General features: G+C 27.5%; 7 protein-coding genes across 7 annotated transcripts; 4 read left to right on the top strand and 3 right to left on the bottom strand.

Annotated features, from left to right (window-relative positions):
* Nucleotides 1-244: 244 nt before the first annotated feature.
* OCT59_011342 (uncharacterized protein) lies at nt 245-913 on the top strand (the record flags this gene model as incomplete). Its single annotated transcript, XM_066136436.1, has 4 exons — nt 245-492; nt 591-731; nt 825-844; nt 903-913. The coding sequence occupies 4 exons, from the start codon at nt 245-247 to the stop codon at nt 911-913; spliced, it is 420 nt and encodes a 139-aa protein (XP_066001057.1).
* Nucleotides 914-1,268: 355 nt separating this feature from the next.
* On the bottom strand, nt 1,269-2,435 carry OCT59_011343 (uncharacterized protein). Its single transcript, XM_066136437.1, has 2 exons — nt 1,897-2,435; nt 1,269-1,755 (listed from the first exon to the last, which is right to left on the bottom strand). The coding sequence occupies exons 1-2, from the start codon at nt 2,360-2,362 to the stop codon at nt 1,721-1,723; spliced, it is 501 nt and encodes a 166-aa protein (XP_066001058.1). The 5' UTR covers nt 2,363-2,435; the 3' UTR covers nt 1,269-1,720.
* A 549-nt stretch (nt 2,436-2,984) lies between these two features.
* OCT59_011344 (uncharacterized protein) lies at nt 2,985-4,441 on the top strand (the record flags this gene model as incomplete). The annotated part of the gene is made up of 2 exons (XM_025317713.2): nt 2,985-3,887; nt 3,960-4,441. 2 exons carry the CDS (start codon nt 2,985-2,987, stop codon nt 4,176-4,178), a joined length of 1,122 nt encoding a protein of 373 aa, XP_025177691.2. The 3' UTR covers nt 4,179-4,441.
* Nucleotides 4,442-9,664: 5,223 nt separating this feature from the next.
* Nucleotides 9,665-12,336, top strand: OCT59_011345 (uncharacterized protein; the record flags this gene model as incomplete). The annotated part of the gene is made up of 2 exons (XM_066136438.1): nt 9,665-9,968; nt 12,287-12,336. The coding sequence occupies 2 exons, from the start codon at nt 9,665-9,667 to the stop codon at nt 12,334-12,336; spliced, it is 354 nt and encodes a 117-aa protein (XP_066001059.1).
* A 3,935-nt stretch (nt 12,337-16,271) lies between these two features.
* Nucleotides 16,272-18,427, bottom strand: OCT59_011346 (uncharacterized protein; the record flags this gene model as incomplete). The annotated part of the gene is made up of 8 exons (XM_066136439.1): nt 16,272-16,448; nt 16,629-17,022; nt 17,103-17,240; nt 17,313-17,422; nt 17,501-17,947; nt 18,023-18,106; nt 18,179-18,355; nt 18,425-18,427. 8 exons carry the CDS (start codon nt 18,425-18,427, stop codon nt 16,272-16,274), a joined length of 1,530 nt encoding a protein of 509 aa, XP_066001060.1.
* Nucleotides 18,428-24,075: 5,648 nt separating this feature from the next.
* Nucleotides 24,076-24,459, top strand: OCT59_011347 (uncharacterized protein; the record flags this gene model as incomplete). The annotated part of the gene is made up of 2 exons (XM_066136440.1): nt 24,076-24,078; nt 24,145-24,459. 2 exons carry the CDS (start codon nt 24,076-24,078, stop codon nt 24,457-24,459), a joined length of 318 nt encoding a protein of 105 aa, XP_066001061.1.
* A 1,034-nt stretch (nt 24,460-25,493) lies between these two features.
* OCT59_011348 (uncharacterized protein) lies at nt 25,494-26,534 on the bottom strand (the record flags this gene model as incomplete). Its single annotated transcript, XM_066136441.1, has 7 exons — nt 25,494-25,504; nt 25,570-25,607; nt 25,812-25,848; nt 25,948-25,962; nt 26,122-26,191; nt 26,290-26,328; nt 26,442-26,534. 7 exons carry the CDS (start codon nt 26,532-26,534, stop codon nt 25,494-25,496), a joined length of 303 nt encoding a protein of 100 aa, XP_066001062.1.
* Between the last annotated feature and the right edge of the window lie 463 nt (nt 26,535-26,997).

Here is a 26,997-nt window from a genome sequence, read left to right on the forward strand (position 1 = left end):
TTTTGAAATCCTTAATCTACTTATTCTAACCTTATCCGAAATTGCTCCCGTCGGTGAAACGTTTGTAGGTAAGATAATGATTGACGATGAAATTTTTAAATTACGGACTAGTCAAATTAGTTTCCTTTGTATGTAAATCAATTCTCACGATATTTATTATTAAACAAAATCTTATTTTCACTTGTCAGAAAAAAAAAAATTCTTTTTTTAAAAAAAAAAAGATAAAAAAAATAAGGGAAAAAAAATGGAATATTTACAAGAATTATCAAATGATTTTGGTCGTTTAATTGATGATAAAGATGAATCGAACGTTATTATTAAAGTTGGAGAAGAAATAAATATGAAAGAATTCAAAGCGCATACATTGATATTAAGGAGTAGATCATCATATTTTCGTACAGCACTTTCAAGTAATTGGGCAAAGAAAGAAAATGATATTTATATTTTTAAGAAACCGAATATTTCTCCTGATGTATTTGAAATCATCTTAAGGTAATCGTATATTTTATTTATTATTATTATTATTATTATTATTTAATAATTTAATTCTTTTGTTTTTTTTTTATTGAAAAAAATACGTTATAAAAAAGATTTATATATAGTGGGAAAGTATCACTTGAGAATAATCATGGATCCAAAGCTATTGAATTATTAATAGCATCAGATGAATTAGAATTTTTTAATTTATGTAAACACGTTCAAAAAGTTTTAATTGAAAAAGAATCTGAATGGTTATTACAAAATCTTTTACCAATACTTAAAATACTTTCAAATCATCAAACATTTACAATATTATTTGATTATTTATTAAAAATTATATGTAGTAATCCACAATTAATTTTCGGTAATCATAATAAATTTTTGGAATTGGATGAAAATATTATGATACAATTATTAAAAAGAGATGATTTAGAAATGGAAGAAATTGATATATGGAATTATCTTATTAAATGGGGAATTTATAAAACAAATCATCTTAAAGAAGAAAATTTAACAAATTGGATTAAACAAGATTTTAAAGATTTAGAAAAAGTTTTACATAATTGTATACCTTTAATAAGATTTTTTCAAATATCTTCAACGGAATTATATGATAAAGTAAGGAAACCATATAAAAAAATTTTACCAAAAGAATTAAATGAAGATATTATAAAATATTTTATGAAACCTGGATCAAAGCCAACATTTCCTAAAGGAATTTTTTCAAATAGGATTAAAATTATTAATTCAAATATAATAAAATCAACTCATGCAGCATTAATAAGTAGTTGGGTTGATAATAAAGAAAAAAATTATGATTTTAATAAAATTCCTCACGAATTTCAATTATTATTAAGAGGTAGTAAAGATGGTTTTGATTCTTCAATATTTCATACAAATTGTGATTATAAAATTGGAACTGTAGTTTTAATCAAATTGAAAGAAAGTCAAGAAATTCTTGGAGGGTATAATCCTTGTAGTTGGCAACGATCTTATCTTGATGATCCTTGGACCAATCGTCCTTCTTTAGATTATCAAAATACAACGAAAAGTTTTATTTTTTCTTTCAACGTTAAAGATGATATAGGAAATTTTAAATTAAGTAGAATTAATTATCCAAGTAACGCGATTTATTGTTCTAATTCAAATGGACCTTGTTTTGGATGTGGTGATCTATGGATGACAGGTAATTTTGGTAGTTCAAAGAAAACTTCCTATAAAGAATCTATAACTGAATCTTCTAATTTTTTTGCGGATGAATATGAGGTTTTTCAACTAATAAGAAAAGGAATAAATTGATTAATAAATTAATTATGTATATAAAATAGTATTTAATTGAAAATAAAATTATATTTTTTTTTAAAAAAAAGAAAAAAAAGAAAAAAAATTTTAAAAAAAAATTTAAAAAAATTATACTTTTGGAAAATGTCAGACAATTCTTTAATAAAATTGAAGAATTCTCATAAAATGATTCCCATTCCCATTTAGTTCCATACATCATAATAGTATATTTTCTTTCACTCATATGTAAAGGAGGTTTTTTATATTGAGGTAAAACGTATAATCTACTCTCTCTCCAAATAGCTTGACATATAGACCAAATAGAAGATTTTTCATTATTTAAATATATTATTTCACTAAATTGTTTACAAACCAATGCTAACGCGGCTAAATCTTTTGGCGTTAAATTTTTACATATATAAGGAAGTATTTCTATTGGTATTTTAGAAAATGGAGAAAATGGAGAAAATGAAGAATGATGAAGCGTATCTATTAAATATGTATGATTAAATGTTAAGAGTTTTGAGGGGTATAATATTGTAGGGGATGATTTTGTTAGATAAATATATTCATTTGAAACTTTTATTCTATTTAAAGACATCTTAATCTAAACCTTAAATATTTTTAAAGGGATTTTTTTTTTTTTTAACCAAGGAGAATACCAAGAAAATCTTGAAAATCGAAAAAATCCATACGTAAATGTTTAAAATGTATGTTACTCAAAAAAATTTGTATATATATATATATAACACGTGTATTTGGTGTATTTGTTGATTATTTATATAGACCGCAGATTATGACTAATAGATTATATTTTGATAAAATATCATACCATATTATTTCATTGATTTATTACCGGAATTAAACCAAAATCATAATGATTTAAACTAAATTTATCAATAAAACATCTTGCGGAAGGCGGCTGAAATTTTTCGTTCTTGTCCAAGTAAAGTTAGTTAAATCTATTATGCTTTTGTCGATCAATTGTTAACATTACACGCTAGAAAGTAGAATAGTAAAATGTTACTCAAAATTGTGTGTGGCATGGTAATTCAACAGATTGATGATCTTACGGTATTACCCTATATAGTAATTGCGAGTTTTTTTTTGGTATTGTTTGTACATGCAACATCTTTTTTTTCTCTCTTTCTTTTTAATAAATTAAACATTTTCATTTATTTAATTTATTTTTTTTATCCAAACGATAATTAATATTTAAAAATATGCCACCATTTACAAAAATTTCTAATGATATTCCTTTACCTGCAAAGGAAGAAAGTAATCCAGATTTTAGAAATCCTTTATATATTGGAGAGTGGAAGAAATCAATTCCATATGTTGATGAAGATATTGCAATAGATAATTTAGATGAACCACATATGAAAAGAAAACTTTCAATTTTAAAAAGATATCCAGAAATTGAAAAATTATATGGTTATGATACTTCAACTATTTTAATAGTTACATTTTCATCAGCAGCGCAAATATTTGCAGCTTACATTTTCGGTAAAATATTAGTTGATTGGAATATATTTATGATGATATATTGTTTTTTTTTGGGAGCATCATTTACTCAACTTTATGGGGTAATTATTCATGAAGCAACACATAATTTAGCTGCAGCAACATCATTTCAAAATCGTCTTATAGGACTTTTAGCAAATATTGCACTTCCATTTCCAATTGCAATGTCATTTCGTCGGTATCATTTAGAACATCATACTTTTCAAGGTGTAATAGGATTTGATCCTGATTTACCTTTAGAATGGGAAAAAAAATTGATTCGTGGGAATTCATTTTTAAAATTTATTTGGATAATTATTTATCCTATAATGTATGTTGTTAGAGGTTTAGCGATGGGAAAAGAACCATGTTTTTGGGAATATGTTAATTGGGTTTTTACTATAACATTTGATGTTTTAATTTATCATTTTTGTGGGATGAGAGGTTTATTATATTTATTTTTAAGTTTATGGGTTGGTTATAGTATACATCCTGCTGCTGCTCATTTTATTCAAGAACATTATACTTTTGATGATGGACAAGAAACATATTCTTATTATGGAATTTTAAATTTATTCTTTATGAATATTGGTTATCATAATGAACATCATGATTTTGCAAAGGTAATTGATTGAACGTAATGTGGAATTTATAAATTTTTTAAAACCTATATTTATATTTATTTTTATTTTTAGGTTCCATGGTCAAATTTACCAGAAATTCGTAAGATTGCACCAGAATTTTATGATAATTTAGCATATCATACATCTTGGTTTATGGTTCATTGGAATTTTATTTTTCAAAAACAATATGGACCTCAATCTCGTGTTGGTAGAACTGTTGAAGATCATAAGAAAGGTAGAAAATTGGTGAAAACTATATTAAATGATTCGAAAATATTAAAAGGGGAATGAGAAGGAATTTATTATTTGAAGATAATTTATAATTTATATATTTAATCTATATATATATCAGATATATTTATGTATAATTTATATAGATTTAGATTTTTTTTATTTTTATTTATTTATAACGCCGGCTGCGGTCGTCACGTCATCACGTGATATATTGGACATAATTGTTAATGATAGGGCAGAACCAATTATTAAATTGTATCAACACTTTTTTATATTATAATTATCGATTAAATAAAAGAATCCAGGTTAATCTTGATTTTAAAAAAAAATGCTTGAAAGGCGTGATCCAATGACGGTGTTTTATCAAAAAAATTATTACTAAAGGGATTGTTATATAGAATGACGAAATAAATCCTTTCGAGAAAATATATCGATATATCTTATAATAAAGATATTTTATTAAAAATGGTAGTAAGTGTTTAATACATATACTAAAAGTATATTTATGGTATTATTTTGATATTTAAAGATGAATCATTTTGTATACCTTTTATAATCCGTGTAATGAATATTTCTTTATTCATATTACTACACAACTAAATAATTTTGTGATTCATCTTGAAACATTTTTTACCGCTAATAATTAATCGCTAAATTTTAAATGTTGTATCGTTGTCAGTATTTAAGCATGCTCAGCAACTAAAACGTAATAAGAGTCATGGTAAATGATAAGATTACGTCGGTACGATAAAAAGCGTCATGCAACAACATATTATTATTTAACGATACGATTTAACACTTTTACATAATGAAATGTTTTCAATATCATGTATAAATAAAATGGACTCATTTGAAATTTTTTTTTTTAGTTAATGGATAATATCATGTATAAATAAAATGGACTCATTTGAAATTTTTTTTTTTAGTTAATGGATAAAATTTTTATTAATTATATAAAAAAAAATGATTTAAATTTTCGTAATACCTGAACCACCAACAAAAGAACATGAAAAATTTTTTGTCAGTGGTTCAGGAATTACGAAATTCCATAAACAAGCGTCCCAAGAGTATACAATTTAATGACGCAAGAATCAAAATATATTTGTAATAACAGATTCCGTAAAGTGATAAAAAGAATTATCAAAGATCATCATTTTAATTCTTTGGCACCTAATGGTGTTCAATGTTTGACACTAAAAAAAGAAATAAAATAAAATGATAATAAATTAATATTATATATTGTATTTATGAAAATTCAAAAAGTAATTTACATTGTAATACTTCTTGGCAAGCACCTCACTTGATCTGTGGCTTTATTATGACGATATAGGATTTTTCAAGAATTTTGGATTTGTATGTTTATAAATTGAATACATTTTTTTTTAAAAAAACTAATAGAGTAAAAAATTCAAGGATTTTTGATTAAAGATTGAACGTTAAGTTTATAAGTTTTTTTAGTAGATCGATTAAAAAAAAAGTGTATTCCGAAATCAGTTATTAATAATAATGTGAAACAATGAATTATCTTATATGAACATAATGGATCTGCAAGGAGAATAAGGGAATAAGGACCTTTTTTTTTTTCTTTGTTATCAAAGATTTCTTTAAAAGACTTCTTTTTAATCATGTTTATTTTTTTTAAATGAAACTTTAAAATGAAAAAAAATAATATGTTTCAATTATTATATTATCTGTTATCATTCTTTTTCCTATTTTTATTTTTTCAGTTACAAACAATCAGAAAATTCCATGGTCGCATGCATGCATTTATTAAACTTTATATTTTTTTTAATTTTTTAATTGGGTAATAACGTTTTACAATAAAAAAATAAAATTCTATCAATAAGATATATAGCAGCATAACATGCAAATCCTTTTCCCGCAGTAGCAATACAGGTGCGTCAATCAATCGGCACGTATAATGTATAATGCCAAGAATGAAAGAAATTTCCATTTGGATATTACAAATTCACGATTATAATTTAGTATTAACAAGACCCCCAATAAAAATTGAAGAATAATTATGCAGGGGTAGAGAATACTTATTATGGAACAAAATTATTGTATTGATTGCTTATAAATAGTTCTATATTATATTTATTTGTAATTTATAAATAAATATCAATATTAACTTTACATTGAACACTTAAACGATGACGATAATTTCCTGATAAACATTGTCAGATCAGATTCAACTCAAATATTAAGAGAAGTACGTTCAAGATAATTTTACTCAGGATCACGACAGTTGGATCTTTAGTCACGAAGTGTTTTACGATTCTCCTTATCTGTCTATTTCTACATATCTTTCATTATTATAAAATATTATGTTATGATAGAACCTTTACGTAAGGATATATTGAATGTTTTTTTAGGAAATACACGTAAAATATTTTTCACTAGATAATTTTTTTTTTTTTTGAAATAACGGTAACAAGAAGGATTTTAGAGAATTTTTTTTCGTTACACACGATTCAGTCATAACGTGCAGTTATTGGGCAGGGGCGTTTCAATATCGGATCCCCCCGTACAAGAATGTATTTATTGTAGTAGTCATTTGGACCGAGGGATTGAATGAAAATGTGTCACGTATTATAATACTATTATCGACATAAGAATAAAGTCCCAATAGATTGCGTATATAACTGAGCTATTACAATTCGTAATAAATGTTTCCCCGAAATTTTAAAATTACTAATACCTTACCATTGGTACCACGTATATTATTCTAAAATAAAGATATTATTATATAAGCTTTTATTAAAAAGTTAGAGAATAAGTTTTCTGTACCTATTATTTTTTTTTTAACATTTTATTTTTATTTTAGGATGAAACTTTTACAATGACGCATTCTAGAAATAACGTAAAGTAAAAAAATCTAAACTATTCACTAATGTATAGCCACTAAACATAACTGCGTCACCTCGTAAAGTTAGACCTGGTCTAAGAGTGTCTAACCTGGATGAGGTTAAAAAAAAAATGAGGACACATTGGCAGCATACTAATCAATAAAGTAAAAGACATATGTTGATTTTTTCTTCAAGCCATGTATGTATTATTGTGTTTTTTATGTAGTGAATTATTCCATAGTTATTGAGAATTTGGCGAATTTTAATTTCTAGTCCGCAATGTTCGCTATAGTAAGGGTGAATTATATTTTTAAAATAAATTTATTCAAAAGAAGAAAATAAATTTTTTTTATCCCCCTCAGGTAAATTGTACAAAATATCTTAATAAAATTTCTATAGACAACTATCCAGTAATACCCGAAAAATTGTAATTATCTCATTAGGGCAGTGCAGAGACATATATTAGCTAATATTACATTGCAGCGGATTTATGAAATTTGGCAAGAACCCTCGGAAATTAACAGAAAACATGTGATACTAATTACTAAAATGTCAAATAATGACGCGCCTTTAACACTGGAAAAATTGGTTAGATAGTGGGAAAATTGATTAGACGCAAGATTTGGTACAAAAAATTTTTTTAGAGCTCAATTTTGACTGTTCACTAATATATTTGAGACTTAAATAGAAATTTGGTGACTAAAATACACAGTGAAATTCGATAAACCGGATCAATCAGTTCCACTAAAAATATTCGGTTTATCAGGATATCCGGTATAGCGAAAAAATTTCGATATATTGAAAATCTATTATACTGAATTTTTTAAAAAAAAATTCATGCTAATAAAATTAATATACACTATATTTTAATTTTTCATCTTAGTTTTACGTCATAGAGGTCATGAAAATGAATATAAAATATTTTTAAAAATTGAATATATAAGTAATATATAACTTCGGCCGGAATTAAGATTTTTATAATTCTGGCCAAAATTAAGATTCACCGCATCACGTTACTTAAATTTTATTGGTTAATGATCATGTGATCCGGTTTATCGAATCATTTTTACTATAGCTGCCCAAATCCGGTTTATCGAAGATCCGGTTTATCGAATTTCACTGTGACTGTCAAATATTTATTTAATTTGACATGACAGACAAATTTTGAGGTACTTCATAAATCCGCCATTATGAGTTTAACCAATAATATTCAATATGTTTAATTTTGTGTCACATAAGATTTTGCTTAACCTCTCGTCCTCTCGCCCCTAAAATATTAGCTAATACTATATGTCACTTTCGTAATATTTCACCACGATAAATATAATTTGCGCCAAAAGGCGGTGAATTAGTGACAATTCAGAATTTTTCGGTATTACTCCATTTCGAATTAACGCAGTAACTTCTAATGATCGGCAATCACTTTTTCCATAGAATTTTGGAATAATTCGAATTCTAATTCCACAAATAGGATTCATTATAATAACACTAAATGGAGAAATAATTTTTTCGAATGGATATATAAAAATTTTAGTGATTTAGTGATGTGAATTTTAGATTTTTTTTTAATTTTGTAAGTTGTAACTTTCTTAAGGTACACCGACTGTATTACATTATAGAACGAAGGTTCTTTAATCTTTTTGCATGGAGAGAATCAATTTCTACTGTTCCAATTCTTCATTTTCCATCCTCATGATAATATAATTTTGGTGATTAGTGACAATTCAGTATTACTTCATTTCGAATTAGCGCAGTAACTTCTATTGATCGAACTTCTCGGTCGCACCGACAAAAATTTAGCGCAGGGACAGCGTTACGGCATTATGCACGAACACGTGAAATAAACAGTGACGAAGACAAATACTCAAAAAAAAAATCCAAGTCCCTCAGACAGTGGAAATCTGGTGGCCTGTGATGATTTAAAAGTATGTCACTAAATTTTTGTTCATATAATTCTGGAATTTTTAATTCGAATAATGGAGAATTCTAATTCCACAAATAGAATTCATTATAATAACACTAAATGAGGAAATAATTTTTTCAATAAAATTGCCCCTGAATACGATTATATCACCTTATTTATTTATATCATGTTTGGTTGTACACTTTAATAATAAATTTCTTGAATAACATAAGTGTAACCATACTCTTTTGCCATTTTAACACTAAAAACTTAGAAGATATTACATCAATTATAAAGGTTCTTTGTAGTGTATTTAGGGCCTTTTGCCGTATTTCAATTTTAAATTTTTTTATTTTTGAAGCTTTCTTAATTCAATTTTAATTTTTTTTATTTTCGAAACTTTCTTAAGGTACAATATATTGCATTATGAAATTTACAATTAACGAAGGTTCTTTAATCTTTTTTACATGCAAAGAATCAATTTCTACTGTTCTAATTCTTCATTTGCCATGTTGGGATACTCATGATAAGGCGGTGATTAGTGATAATTCGGAATTTTTCGGTATTATTTCATTTCAAATTTGCCATGGTGGGATACTCATGATCAATGTATAGTTTGTGATTCAAAATTAAAATTTATACCAGATTATCAAAAACAATGTTTAGAGTGCTATAGTATAATTTATACCAGTTGTGGATATTGTTCAACAACAAATATTATTTTTGGAATCACAAATCAATCTCAATGTATAGAATGTAAAAGAGTATCATTAATTTCTAACATGCCTGACATGAAAAATATTTTTAAATATTTTCTAAAACTAAATGCTTACAATTATAATCAAATTGCTAATTATGTAAAGAATATTGATAAAAATTCTAATTTACTGGAGATATATGATTTTATGAAGAAGCTTAATTATTTTCCTTTAAAAGTTTTATATTCTCACATTGCAAATGAAAATAATGAATATTCTTTAGATTTAATTATACCAATTATGTTTATCCCTTTTAGAAATGATATAGATCGATGTTATTGTTGTAAAAAGGACTATTCTGAAACACTACTATTTAAACAAAAATATTGCAACAATGGTATATTAAGTATGCAACTAGTAATACGGATATTAAAACTACAATTGGTAACCTGGATGCATGTGTAATAACAATCAATGCTAGCTGTAATAAACATGAACCAAGGAATTTAGATTTTTGCATTCAAGAATGGTGTGAAACTTGCTCTGAGATTTCACACTTCAAACAAATAGTAGTTCCAAATCAGCAAATAACTACAAATCAGAAATTTAATTTCAGTTATATGGAAAAGTTAATTAAGTTAATTTATGATCATAATGATATTTTCAAGTACAAATTGTATCCAGATTGCTATTTAATTTCTTTTGAATTTATAGAATCGACTTTGACTGAAGAGCATATTCCGGTTCTTCATTTGCCATGGTGAGATGCTTATAATGAATGTATAATTTGTCACAAGCCTCTAGAATCAAAATATAATTGTCAAAAAATATGTTTAAATTGTTTTATAGTTTATACTGGATGTAGATATTGTTTAACAACAAATATTATCTTTGGATTTATTGATCAATCTCAATGTAAAAAATGCAAAAGAATTATAGCTATTAATATCAGTGGAAATAATAGTGTAGATCAATTTCTGCAACTTACAAATGTCAATTTTATTGTCAGTAATCAGTTTGCTGATTATATTAATAATATAAACGGGGTTTACAGTCCATTAAATATATATAATATTATTAAAAGTAATATAAATTATCTTTTCTTCAAAACTAAAAATAAAATGGGTTTCATATTCGAAAATTACAAATTTAGAGAAAATAGCAGAAGGTGGATATGGAAAAATCTATAAAGCGTCAATCCGTGGAAAGATTATTGCTATAAAAGAATTTTCAAATTCTCAAGATCCCAGTAAATATTTTTTAAACGAGGTGAATTTTTATTAATTCTAAAACTTTGTTTTGAAATTCGTATATTTGTTTATTATTTTATATTTTAAAAATTTAGATCAAATCACTTTATCAATGTTATGATGATAAATTTGAATATATTATTAAATGTCATGGTATTTCAAAAAATCCTATTACAGAAGAATTTATGTTTTTAATGAAATATGCAAATGGAGGAAATTTACATAATTATTTACAAGAGAATTTTACAGAGATTACATGGAAGAAAAAATTATGTATTTTATGGAGAATTTCAGATGGGTATTTATAATTTTGATTTATTTAAAGTTTACTATATTTTATAATATTGATTAATTATTTTAATTGTTTTATTTTAGGCTTCAAACTATTCATGAAAAAGATTTTATACATCGAGATTTTCATAGTGGAAATATATTGGTTGAAATAATTGAAAATGAATTATGTAAAATTGATCAATATTTAATTGGAGATTTAGGATTATCACAACCTGCAAATAATACTTTATCACGAAATGAAATATATGGAGTTATACCATATGTTGCTCCAGAGGTTTTCAAGGGAGATGCATTTTCGAAAGCAACAGATATTTATAGTATGAGTATGATTATGTGGGAATTAACAACTGGCTGTAAGCCTTTTGCCAATGTTGAACATGATACTGATTTAATATATGAAATTATTGATGGAAAAAGACCTGAAATTACAAATGATACTCCTGAAGATTTTGCGAATTTAATAAAAAAATGTTGGAATTCTGATCCTAAAAAGAGACCTTCAGCAAAAAAACTTTGTGAAAGTCTTAACCTTTGGGCTAATATGGGAAAAGATGCCAATCAGTTTAATCAAGCTGAAGAAATACGATTACAATTAATACAATCTAAGTTGCTTGGTCAAGAATTTAGTGAAAAAGCTCATTCAAAAGCAATTTATACAAGTAGATCATTAAGTTCTTTTATTTCCAAATCTTCATCTAATTCATTGATGAATTCATTGAGGCAAAGTATGCAATACTTAGTTTATATCTTAAATTATAAAAAAAAGCATTAATTGAAAAAATCGCAAATATTACTTATTATTAATTAATTATTATTTAACACATTACTTAGATTATGTAACAAAAGAATTTGAGTTTGATATAAATGATATTCAGAGGTATGAATAAAGCTATATAAAGATTTTTATTTTTTATTGATATCATCGAACTAATAATTATAATTAAATCATATTTAGGCCAAGTAGAGACACTATAATTCAAAATTCTAACACTCAGCATGCAATTTATACCAGCAGACCATTAAGCGAATTAATTTCAAAAGTAAATCCTTCAGGAAAACGGAATTTTGAAGATGAAACTCATGTTAATAGTAAGTAACTTCTTATTTATATATAAGGTTAATTATAATATTATACGTATAAAGTAATAATTTTTATTATTTACAAAAACAGGAAAGCATACTAAAATTAGTAACGAAATTAATACGGAATTTCAAGAATAGTAAATTTCAGTTCATTTAGTATAATCACTTTCATTTGTTCATTATTTAGGTTATTGAATGTATTGAATCTATTTAATTGAATTTCTTTGTATTTATTCGTTCAAAAAGGATTAGGGTTATTAACTTCAGTTACCTTCGGTAGGTAGTAAGTAAGTAACGGAAATTGGCTAAGTGAGTAACGTAAAGTTACTAATTTAGGTTAATTTACGTTACTCCCCTTAATTAAGGCACGGAACGTAAGATAAAATTTTTTTACCTTACGTTACTCACCTGTCTCACCATATCTAGCACCACGTGATTTATATTATCAATTTTTGCATATTTATCTTGGTAAAAAATTTATTTTAAAAAAGAATTTTTCATACTATTAGAGTTGATTTTCTTATGCCTTTAAATATAAAAGAAAATTGATTTTATACTTTTAAAATTATAAAAATTATTTATTTTAATAATTTATTAATAAACATAAAACAAATAAAAACATAACAGATAAGCTTTAATTAATGTCTTTATTATTTATAAATTAAAATACAGTAAATAAACGCGTTACGCGTAACGCGTCCTAATATTATTATGAAAATAATTACAACTCCACAAATATGAAAGCCAAACCCAGTAAAAATAGATCTTTGAGTAATCCAATAGTACCATACCTATTAAACAGCTTTACTTATCTCCAAAAGACAATTAACTTTAACAAAGATATCAAAACTATACTCTAAATTTTTTGTATACAAAATAACCAAAAAATAAAACAGTTAATATATGACAGGCAGTTTAATAAACAAATTTTATACCTAAATAATTGTTCAAACTTAATTGTCTTTGACTTTCTATCTTTTTATAAGATTTTGTTTGACATTTTGACATTAAAAGAAAAAAACGAGGGAGTTATGTAAAATGTAAACAAACAAATAGGCTGATCGTGATGTGCCACAAAAAATCACTTACGTTGTCACGTGAACCATATAAGATATGTAACGTAAGATAAAAAAAATTTCACTTTACGTTACGTGCCTTATATTAAGGGGAGTAACGTAAATAAATCATGTGACTTTACGTTACTATTTCCGTTACTTACTTTCTATATATTCAGTTACCTTTATTGCATTTTACCCATGGCTCGCATGTAATAATTTATTGGCTATATCATAAGTCTTTATTTCTTTTGATGATTTCATATGATGATGACATTATATCGGATAAAATTGCTTGATATAGTAAATATCATCTAAATTAAGAAATTGATGCATAGAAATTTGAGTACCGGTTTTGAGACGTATATTTTATCACTGAAGTTATATATTATATAGTTATTGGGTAAGAAGTATTCAATATGAAGATTTATGACCGTCGATGTTAAATGATTGGCCGTTATTGTGCCACGTAGTGGCACAATGGCCAATCATATAATGTTGATGGTCAAAATGGTAATATTGAATACTTCTTACCTAATAATGATTTTATTGTGGCAGACCACCAAGATCATGTTTTAAAAGTTTATTTAAACTTTCTTTTAAATTTCAATTTTTACGCGTCTTTTTCTTTACGCGTTTAAAAGTTTATTTAAACTTTCTTTTAAATCCACTCATTTGTACACATTTTTTCTTTACGCGTTTTTTCTTTTACACATTCTTTTTTATATACACTTTTTAAATACCCTACTTTTTCTTTACACATTTTTTTCTTTCAACCTATTCTATTATTTATTTTAATAATGAAGGAAAAAACTAACAAAAATAAAATAAATAATGATAAAGTATGTTGTTATTATTACCAAAATATTGTTATATTAATTTGCTAATACAATATTTTCTATTCAAGTTTTATTTACCTACAGAAGACGAAATAAATTTTTTCAAAAAGAAGTCAAGAGTAGTAAATACAGATAAATCCACAGCAAATTGGGTTCACCAATTTGAAAACTTTCGTGAAAAAGCTGGATTTACTGGTAAAAGCATAGATATTACTGATAGAAAGGAATTAGAAAGTCAAATCTGTAGTTTCGTAACAGTTATGAAGACTAATTCTGGTGAAGAATACAAGGCTAGATCTATCCTCAGTGCTATACATGCATTAAACCGACATTTAAATGATTTATCATCACTATCTCCAATGGATTTTACTTCAAGAAAACAATTTCCAATATTATATGATGTATTAGATGGCAAAATGAAACATGTAGCAGAACAAGGAAAGGCCAATGTTCAAGGAGCTGATGGTCTTTCTGTTGAAGAATGTAAAAAAATACTGTATTCACCAGTATTAAACATTGACACACCCACTGGATTGTTAAAAAAAGTCTTTTTTTTAAATGCATTATTCTTAGCTCTTAGAGGTGGTGAGCACTATTCATTACAATATTCTCATTTTAAGTTTAGAGCTGATGGTCAGGGTTTTGATGTAAATATTCCTCGAAGTAAAACAAATCAAAGGGGTATTAATGGCTCATTAAATGATGAAAAATTAAGAATTCCATATCATCCAATGATAATGGAAACTTATAACAAATATTTTTCTAAAAGACCAGGTAATGCCGATAAAGAATTCTATTTAAGAGAATATGTGTCTGAAGATGGTGAGTTCAATGTACTTTATCATTTTATGCTATTTTTTTCAGTAATATGACATTTATTAGTTAACTTATTTATTTATTTATAGATTATATTATTTATAATCGTTGGTTTCAAAAGTTTCATGTTGGTGAAAAGCGATTAAAAAATTTTTTACATGAAATTGTAATAGAATGTGGTATTGATATTGGCAATCGAAAGATCAGCAACCATAGCGCCCGAAAAAGTTTAGTAGGAATATTGAAAGAACTTGGTACTAGTGACAATGAAGTTATGGCAATTACCCGGCATAAATCAAATTCAGGATTCACTAGCTATGAAAGAACTAAAGAAAAAATGCAGAATGTTAGTTTAAACAACTTAATGAACGTTCTTATAGATAATGATCAAATGGAAGGCTCGGGTGAGTTTTAATTTTAATTTTTAAATTGATTTTCAATATACTAATTATACAATATGGAATTTTAGATGTTTTAGAACCTTTGCCACATTTTTCAATGCCAGATAAGCAAGCATTAACACCAATTGAACTTAAATCAACTTTTACTAGTGCACGCGAAATTTTTAAAGGTAATTTATTAATAGTTTGTTTTATTTTATTTTATTTTATTGATTTCTATTAATAAAATTAGCTGAAATCAATCAAGAAAGCCGAATTCCATTTTCTAACAAATCCAACAAATTGACAATAAATGAAACTGAAACTTTACAGGATATTTTTAAAGGAAACGGATCAATTTTCAATAATTGTACATTTGTATTCAATAGATAATACTAATATAGTTTAAGTAACAGTTTTTCAAATTGCTGTACAGTATTAAGCTAAACTAATGTAAATGATATTTGGTAAATGACGTAATGCGTTAGCAATATTGAGCGGAAATTAAATAACATGATCCTATAGGGATGCCCAATAAATATAATTTATTAATGTTACTATATGATCATTATATCATTATAAATGTAAAAATTCTGAAATAAAAATAAAGTGATTGTGAGACAAACAGATCATACGATACCCATCTATTTAAATTATATAGGTGCAGATCTGAAAAAAACCATCAGTTAATCCGGATTAAAAATCACGTGCGCGTTCTGTTTTGAAACACCGGTCACTTAGTTCATGACAGCATACAAATTTTGATTGATATACATACTAGAAAAAAAGTAGGTATTCAGACGTGATATAAGCAAAAAGAATAGAGAAAGAAAGAAAAAAAAACAGCAAAGGATGAATCTAAATATCTCTAAAGGAAGCATTAAAATATTCTAAGTTTCAAAAGATAAAAACAAAGTTTACTTGCACGGAAGAAGAATTCTGAGAAAAGCAAAGCAGATAGCAATAAAATGCACCCTAAGAAATTACGGACTATTACTTTTTTTAGGGGTCCACCACGGTTTACAAATATAATTGTATTTATTATTATTATGAGTGATAGACTTGTCTTCATCATCAACATCAACATCGAAAATATCATCGAAATCGTTATGTGATGTTTCTACATTTTCTATTGTTTTGCATGTTTTGACATACATTTCCTGCGCAATATATTATAATAGATTAGTGATGCAGAATTCAAAATATTATTATAGATTATGTTAATGATCGGGTTCATGTAACTTTGAAACTGTAATGATCAAAGTCATGTGACTGAAATTTCTGAGACATTATGTCCCGGAAAAAATTTTTTTGATGACAAATAGAATTCATAAGCTCACCATAACTAATTTAATTACGCCAATACATGTCTTTAATTTTCCAATACTCTTGAGTTTCGTCGGTAACTCAAATTTAGGTCCGGGTAAAACGACATAAAAACCTTCCATCAGGTCTTCAATCAATAATTGTCCGTTTGTTCCGGCAAATTGTAAGAAAGGAACTCGGATATCCTTGACCTGATTGTCATCGAGATTGTATTCTAATAAACCATTCAATATAGATTGGTTTATTCTGGCCGAACGACAACGATCACCAATCATTTTTGTTGCTGTAGCCTTGGCGGAAAACTCCCATTCTCCCACATCGACTCCTAATATTGTCATGAAACGAACGTCACATTCGCGCCCATTAATATAATCCGCACTTCTACTTAAGGGACAAAATGATTCGCCCCTTGAATGCATAAATTATAAATTATGACTTGTGAAATGGCTATATTATTTTGAATATAAAGCAAACAATATTATACCAACCATCTTGGATAAATTGTGAGGCTCTTGTTAAGCCCCTCGACAATGTACGCACAAGCTTTTAGGATTACGTCTAATTCTGTGTGTGCACTTTTTGTGGTAAAATCTAAAATATCTTCTCGGTCTTTGCTCTTGTAAATGCTGTGTATGTTGAATAGTGAGGATAAGAATCACGAAAAAATAAATATCTTAGATAGCAATCAAATAACTCACAAATCTCCATATATTTTACTTATTTTATATAAGTAACTATCTTCGATTGAACTTGAATGGATTTCCGTACAGTACTTATATGCCTGGCTTACGTGTCCTTTATATACCATCTACATAGAGTAATGAATTCATAAGTATATGCATCCATATAGGCAAATAAGATAATTTAAGAAAAACAAAACTCATACATCCTTGACTTTTAGAACAAATGAACTCTCCTCATCTGTCATTTCAGGAACTCGCAACATAGATTCGTAGTCTTTCTTAATGAACTTTTTGTCGTTTTCGCAAAACCACTTTTTCATGTGAGCGGATAAATCAATTATCCTCGAGGCGCCGTATCGCAATATAGCCTTTTCGACTGCCGTAAGTCTTTTCTTATTTTTTACTGTGCGTGCGTTTTCAGATATTTTTTTGGAATAGATGTCACCGACGTTCTTTCCCGAAGGCAAAGTCCAAACTTTTGAGTTTGAAAGGGCAAAAGAAAGAGAGTCTTCTGGAGGTAAAGCCTCTTCATCATCGTCGCTATAGTCATTAGCTTCTTTCGAAGGAATCCCATCATCGGTTTCATCACCTTCAACAACATAATTTATAGGTGATGGCTTCGTAATCTTCGTACCGTCAGGTAACGTACCCTATAATGAAAATAACTCGATTTACCCTTTTATGAAAAATGTTTTTTTTTAACCAAAATCAAGTTATATGCTGACTCTTTTGCCTGATTTAGATTTCTTTTTGGATGGAGGCTTCTCTTCATGAAATCTAACTCGTTTTGTTTGTTTTTGTTCATCTTCCTAAAGGATTAAATGGTAAAATAATTAGCTCCACTGTTTCTCGACTTGATAAAAAAAAATACACATCGGTACCTTTTCCTGACTCCTCTTATCTGATGATTCGGAAATGAAAGTTCCACCGGTTATAGCCCCATTTACAACAGCATTAATAGTCCCACCGTCCATAAATGTCGGTTGGTGACAGTGAATTTGATTATATGGTCGTCCACTATCCCATGCTTTTGCTAGATGATAATCTAGCCGAACGCCCTAAAATGTAAGATTTAGCTAATTAGCGATATTCTTGACGAACTTATGTAAAATTCTCCTTTCATTAACCATCCCATCAAATCAGCTATCAGCCTTTGAACGTCAGGCAACCTAGCAAGCCACCTGAGCCCTGACGGAATATCGGAATATTGAGCGACAGACAACCTAGCAAGCCATCTGTGCTTCGTAACAGTACGACCTAGCAAGCCGTTGTCACAAACCAAAATTCCTCCTATATTTAATTTGCTATTAATGATAAAAAACTCTATACTCGCCTCCCTATAGTTATCAAGCAATATCTGCGCTCTTTCGCGCCTGCCACCTGTTTCAAAATTAGCAATGTTCTCTAAGTCCTTAGTGTAATGGTCTATCTTTCGGTCGAATGGCTCCACCTCGCATTCCTTTAAAAACTCAATGATGTTCCATTCGGAAGGCTTATAGTCGAAATATTTATGTACCTGTTTTGGACATAAAGTAAAAAAACGAAAAGTTATCACGCCAGACAATGCAAAAAATCGAAAAATACTCTCTTACCCCTTTATGTTTATTGTTAACGGATATGATTTCGTTCAGAAATGATATTGAAGGCCAATTTTTTTCTTTGTACTGGGAATGTCTTGGAGGATTTTAAGAGTTTTATTTACCAAGGTAATAAATCGAAAAATTCAGGTTAAATTTTTGGGTGGGTCTTTTTATACTTCTGATAGAGGAAGTCCCTAAAATTTTGGGGACAATAAATTAAACTAACGCCACTTAAATATACTTCTGGTGACCACTTTACATTTATTATTGTCCGAAGCGTAGCGTAGTTTGAACTCGATATCATGCAATGTCCGTCTGTCACGCCACGTATATAACCAATGAAATTTTAGGATCAGTGTAACAGATAAACGCGTAAATAATTTATTAATTATAAAATAGTTTAAATAGTTTAATATATAGTATAATGGTACTATATATAATAAATTTTTTAAACTAATGTTTTTATGGTTTTTATGTAGAAAAAACTATTATAAATAAAAATTTGAAAATTAATATCTCTTTTGCTAATAAACCGTTGCTTCTAAAGTGTCAGTCTATAAATTGTACATTCAAAAAAAAATTAATAAATAATCCATAAAAAATAATTAAACAATTCGATAAATAGAAAAAGCAAATGAACAGATAACAAACCTGTCAACACTTCGTAAATGTATATCCAGAGAAAATGAAACTGTTGAACATCATGAAATACGCCATTCAAAAAATCGAGAAAATAAACAAATGAAAAGGTCACCAGAAACACCAGATCAGCGTGACGCGTGGCTGAGCAGAGAACGTAAATAAAAGAGTAGTAAGAGAACGAGAGGTGTTTTAGAAAATAATAATGACCACATCAATAGACAGAATGAAAACCAGAATCGGGATGCTGTCAACCAGCAGCTTTCTGAAACTGATCGAGAACTTCTGTATAAGTTTCAAACAGAGATGAATAAACTTAAACATACTTTTTGCTTTAAATGTAACAAACAATTTCCATCCGTTGAACTTATAAAAGGAGAATGTTGTCAACGCTGCCATAGTGATAACAGGAAGGTGAACAATACAGGGAACAATACATTGAAAAAGTTTTCTGCAGATAATAATATGGACCAGGGCGAAGTTCCAGAGGAATTAAAAGGATTAACAGAAATAGAAGAAATGTTAATTGCCCAGATATTTCCCATTGCTTTGGTATATTGCCTTCACAAGATGTATTAGAGTTTGCAACACACCTCCCTCGAAATCCATCATTGCTTGATATTCTTGTCATACGGCGTCAGTCTTCAAATGGTTTGGCATTCAAAAATTTTCAACTATACATTTTTTAACTTCAGTGATACATTTAACTATACATTTTTTAGTGAAGCATTTTTTTAGTGATACATTTTTTAGTGATATTTTTTTAGATGGTCATGTGAAGAATATAACGCTTCAGACACTCCAACAGTTCCTGTTACCTAGTATATATACTCGCATCAATACTCTAGACAATGGGTTAGATGTGATTTACATAATAATATACATAACTAGGGAAACGGTAAACCGCTACGTAGTCCGGAGCTTATCAGTTAGGTAGATAACCACATGCTCAATTAACCGATCGAGATAATTTTGTGATGTTATGATATATTTACAATAGTTATAGTGATATATCTGCAATACATTTAAAATGATTTACCATGCATAGTTATAGTTTAATAATGTGTAATTTAAAAACATGGTTTCCAACTTTACGGCCGTGCATAGTATGTTTATATGATTTATACGAGTGATTGATTTATAAGAACTTTTAGAACTGTTAAAATTAATGAATTGATCTATTATATAATAAACTCATTTCACGATCTTCCGCTCTGAAATAAGAAAAGTATATTTATTCTTCAATTCTGTCCTATCTGAAAAAAAAAATTAAAAAGGCTACAACTAGTTTATCGAATGTATCAAGTGTCAACCCTCTTGTTTCATATTTTAATAATGATATTTCATTTCTCGGTAAAAAAATAAAGTAATATTATTTCTCCCATAATTTTTTCAACTTGTAATATTTCAATTATCAATTTCGATTTATTAATAATTAGAACTTGTTGAAGAATATCATTGATTACCTGGTAAATACATTATTATTACCACCCTATATAGCAATCACATTTACCAATTTTCGCATTAAAATCTATTTGATCTCTAAATGAAATATAAACTATCTGTATACTCTTATAGGGTAGTTCCAAATCATAACTTTTGAACTTTACCATCACTATCACATCGTAAGTCGCTCGTTATCTAGACTATAATTGTCACTCCAATCAAATTTGTTAATTTACCTGCTCTAGTTATCCTAAAATGAAATAAAAATTTAATTAAGCAGGTATGATACCACTGAAGATATAACGCGTCCCGTTTAAATTTAAATAATTTGTATATGTTTAATTAAGAATCTTTTTTTTTTTAAAAGAAAAATATAATAATATTATTTAAAATAATAAAAATTTCTCCGGTCCTGCGGATCAGCCCAAATACTCCTTTATCAATCAATCAATCAATCAATCCTCGTTCCTTTCATTGCCAATTTGGGATTCCAAGTAATATATAATAGAGATTTTTTTTTTTTTTAACAATCAATTAATCAAACACTTTTTTTTTATTTTTCACTTTTTTTTTATTTAAAAATATATTTCACTATTTTTTATTTTAAAAATATTATATATATATATATATATCACTTTTTTTTTACTATATTTCACTTTTACTCCATAACGATAATTAATTTTCTATACTTCATATTATATTTATTATCATTTTAAAATGTACAAATAAAATAGTGTCACTAGGATAGGAATACGTTGCATGGTGGTTTTGATGTACACCTAACAACTAAGAAACGAAATCGTCCTTCACGTGCTAGTGCGCCATATATCCGGAAAAAACAACAATCATTTTTAAAGATATAAATAAAACAGGTATAGGAAATATTGGATGGTGGCTAGCAATAAATTTTTCTGGCTAACACCCATTTTGCTTGTGTAGATGCCAAAACAACTTAAGAAGCGACATCGCTCTTCACGTTCTAGTGCATCATTTATCCGAAGACTGACCTTTGTTACGAAGAAATACTTGGTAAAGATTTTCATTTAAGAAATGAATCTTTAAATTTGACCACTGATTCGGTTGATAATGTTCCTTTAAATTTGACCACTGGTTTAGCTGATAATGTTTGTTCTTTAAATTTGACCACGGGTTCGATTGATAATCATGTTTAACTTAGAGGATAACTTAAAAGTACTAACGAAACTGATAAAATGTTCAACAAACACACAAATTATCCATCTGAGGTCATCTTAAAGGAAGGATGTCGAGTCATGTTTCTCAATAACAAATACTTTTCTAAAGGAATTTATAATGGATCAATAGGTGTAATACTGAGAGTACTGGATGAATCTCTTGTTACTCACGAGGATGTTGATGTGTTAAAGAAATATAATGTAGAAAAATTTATGGAAATATTCAAGTGTAATAAACAAGTTGTGGAGGATATGTTTATTAGATATGGAACATCTAAAAATTATGTATAATGACAATATTAGTAACACATTATTAAAAACCAGAATGTAAAATGTCAAAATTTTTTGGTATACGGTGCGAATTCCTGGCAAAATCGACTGCGGGAAAGGATTTTCTAACTTTACAGCTGACCAGTGGCAAATTTTTTCACAATTTATGCCACAGTATCGCTTTGGGAACATCTCTCAACTGAAGATAGAAAAATTCTGACTCATTGATGTGAGATTTTCTGGTGATTGACATCAATTTCAATGGATGATGATAAGATAATTTAGAATTAATACAGTATTATTTACTATTATACTGTATGTGTGTGGTTATGTCATTAATTCAGGTAAATCATAATAGTGAATTAGTGTAATCACTTTGATTATAAAGCGTTAAGATTTGCTTTTAAGAAATTCAGAATTAACTTTTTCAGATAATTTTTATCACATTGTTATACTTAAATCACTAGCTAGAAAATATTTTGTAATTTATATCATTTTATTAAATCTATATATGAAACACTAAAATATAATCGAAATACAGAAGTAAATTGATAAAATTTATTAATTTAATTAAATATAAAATGTACTTTTAGATTTTAGTTAAACAAAATATGTTTTTAAAATAAATATCAATCCATAATTTAACAATCATTCATTTTCCATTATTCACTCATCAATTGCTGATGTGGTTCTTCATATACTGCTGCTCGAGTTAATGAATTACAGGATTATGCAATTATTAGATATATATCTTGGGTTTAGTGAGTACAAAATCATCTATAACAGTCATATAGTGGAAGTTCATTGAAGATATTGATTTACATGTAAGTTTACTAGCAGAAAAATCGCCAATCTCGTGATTGGGAATGTTATTTATTGCAAACATTCTAATATTCATTCATTTATATACAACTTAATTCCTAGTATTATATATATTTTTCAAAATTTTAATATACTCTTTATAAATAATATAAAAATATTTATTTTTATTTATTTTTATTTTTACTTGAGAAGAGGCAAATACATCGATAGATTATCATTAATTTCAATTATTACACGTGTACAATTTATAAAAAAGTATAATAATTTTGCTACGCCATACATATAGTCGGACTGAGATGCCATCCAATTGCACGAATTTGCCGTCTATTTGGTTTTAATAGAACAACATTAATTAATGAAAGTGAATAATTACTAATTTAATATTAGCTATATACCTAATTACCTATGCTATATACATAGTTAATATTTGAATATTTCAATTAATGCTGAGAGAATGATTCATATGTAAAATTTTCTCAAAATATCAAAAATGATGTTAAATATGTATATTCATTAATTTGGCTTTATTATATACTATGTACTATAGGATACTACAATTACTACATGAATTTACTTATCAGACCACAAAAAAATTTCTTGTTGAGACGCGGCTGCCGCTATCACGTGTCCATGTGACAAAATCATCACCTGTACTACGCGAGATTTACCGCAATTACATTGTTCAAAACCATTTATAGGAATTATAAACCGTATGAAACATTTTATTATCAAAAAGTCTGTACTCCTCAAAAAGCTATTTAAACTCATTAAACTCATAAAATTTTCCAATTCAATTACGATAATACATAAAGAATAAAAAATAAAAAAATGGTAAATACCAAAAATGTTTGTAAAAGAAAAAAAAACGAAACTTAATACTGCTTTTTCTATTTGTAGAATCAACAAACTACTGAAGTTGAGCAATTCTTTTCTATTGTCAAAAAAGAGTTAGTTCAACTAGTCAAACAGGAGTTAGAAAACAACAATATACTAATCCAACAAATAGTCCAACAAGAGTTAGAAAACAACAATAAACTATTCAAACAAGTGTTAGACGACATGAGAAAGGAAATAGCAATGCATTCTACACTCAAATCAATGATAAAATCTCCAGATTGGAGACCGACACCAACCAAAAGTTTTCTGATACCAACAAAAAGTTTTCCGACACCAACCGAAAGTTCTCAGAAATGTAGATTTTTTAAGTGTTAATGATAATTTTATACAAATAGATAAAGTGATTGAATTTTTTTTATATTTTTAGGGACTCACGAAATCTTTCAAGATTACGTACTAACTCTCATTTAATCGATCCGAACGCGAATTTAGTACAGATTCCAAACGAAAATGGAGATGTACCACAGTGATTTCCGCAAACTGTCAATCACATTCGTGATATGTCTGGTCTGTATACTAATGAAATATCAAAAAATTCAAATCATTTACTAAATAAATCATTTGTTATATTAAAGATACCGATATAGATTTTCTCCTGATATCATATGGATTACCAAAGCACGAAAACACACGGGAGAATCGTCATATGCTCAGAAAATATATTGGTGTTCAACATATTTAGAGAGGCCTCCCTTTTTATTTTTTTTTTATAATATAATCCACCCAAATTGAATTTCATAAAAGAAGGAAATTTGGGATCTAATTTTTTATAATGCTATTTTCAAGAACTTATGCTTATATTCCTTTATAAATTGAACGCTAGATGCGCTAATTTTATTATTGTAGAGCTAATAAATTATTTTAAAAAAACGTACGAAAATTTAAAAAAATTGACGTAAAATCATAAATCGATTTTATCCGTGAACACATGAATGATTGATCATATTACACGTGATAGTAATTTATACTGTATTTTACATGAACTTATTTGTGAGTCATCACCAAGATCCAACAACAAAGTCAACGCAGTTAAAAAAATAGAAAAAGTAACCCTTCCTTGGCTTTATATGCCAGTTGGAAATATTCGAAACAGACTTCTATTTATTAGATGTCATACTGTCATAGGTAACTACGGTTCACAATCTCTGTAGTAAAATCATACTAACTGCAAATATTAATAAAGGTACACAAAACATCAACCGAGTATCCAAAGCACGAACCTCCAAAATTATTAAAGTAACCTGATTCTTTAATTAAAATAGGCTTAAAGTTTTGAAAAAAATCCAGGTCGAAGTTACCTATTAACCATCCAAGTTGACCTACAAAAGAAAAATCCAGAGCCGAAAGATTTAATCTAGGCCTACAAAAAAAAAGAGTTAGTATATTTCTTAAAAGAAAAAAAAGGAAGTTTTGTACGAAACTTACCATTTAAAGTCCCTTTTCCAATATTAAGTTTGTCAAAACTAAAAAAAAAAGAATAAAGGAAACATTAGTAAGAGTTTTCTAATAAAAAAAAAATATTATTAAGTTTCAAAACGAAATGAAATATTACAAAACTTACTAATCCGTTCTGAACTCTCTGATCCTACAAAAAGGATGAAGGAAACGTTTAAAAAACGTTTTCTAATAAAAAAAATCAAAGTTTTATGATTCACTTCGAAACTTACTATATCCAAGATCCCAAAGTTGAACATGCAGAAGGTCCTACACAAAAAAAATATAGGAAACGTTAGAAAAGTTTCCTAAAAAGAAATTTAAAAAAAAGATATTTTTTTTAAAAAGTTTAGACGTGCCAAAACTTACCAACACGCCAAAAACCTACAAAAATATATAGGAAACGTTAGTAATGTTTCCTAAAAAGAAGAAATTAGAAAAAAAATAATTTAAACCTGTCCTATTACCATTACTATCATAATGTACTTTATAAATCTTTTTTTCATTTTACTTAAAAACTGAGTTACGCAAATCTACACATACCACTATTTTTCATATAATGGCATCCAAAGCCAGAACCAGTGGTAGCCTCTAAACAAGAGGGTGGGGTTCCCTAGAAATGTTAGCTAATGTATGGTCAGTAAAACTGAGTACATCATCAATATCACGAGTATTTTTAACGTCTGCAATGCCTACAAGGTCAAGACCTACATGGTAGACAAGGTGAAATGAAGGTACAAGGTCATAGACCTACATGGTACCATTTATGATAAACACGTAAAGATACAAATGGTAAGACTACCTCTAACGCAAACGCCGCTGGTTGCCGCTACGTAAATACGCCAAAGATGTGTCATACGTACCTTGGATTTGACATTGGTCCCTTCTCCTTGACCTTCTATGGACTCTCTAAGATCTTGTCGTGCTCTACGATTAAAACTGTGTCTTCTAACCATTTTTACTTAAAAACAAAGTTACGCGTCACTTATACCATCAAAGGTGGTCACTGATACTTAGATTATTTTTAGTTAAAAATAACACTTCGAAACTTACTTCATTTTCCAAAGTCGAACATGCTGAAAGTCCTATAAAAAAAAGTATTTTTCTTTTTTTTGTTTTTTTTAAGTTTTGATGAGTCAAAACATGCTAAACTACAAAAAAAAATATAGGAAACGTTAGTAATGTTTCCTCTAATAATTTTTTTTGATTTGCTTTTTAAAATTACCCCACAATAAAGTTCGCATAATAAATAATGTGACAAATATTTTTTACATGATTGATAATTTATATGAATCTACTGTAATTTTAATGATCCGACATAACAAAGAAATGAGTCAGCACATTGTGATCTTCAACCTGCTGACTAATAATTAATGTAAAATATAGGAAATATCAATATAATTTATTTTGAACTTGTTT

Source organism: Rhizophagus irregularis, chromosome 19, assembly GCF_026210795.1.
Source record: "Rhizophagus irregularis chromosome 19, complete sequence".
NCBI lineage: Eukaryota > Fungi > Glomeromycota > Glomeromycetes > Glomerales > Glomeraceae > Rhizophagus > Rhizophagus irregularis.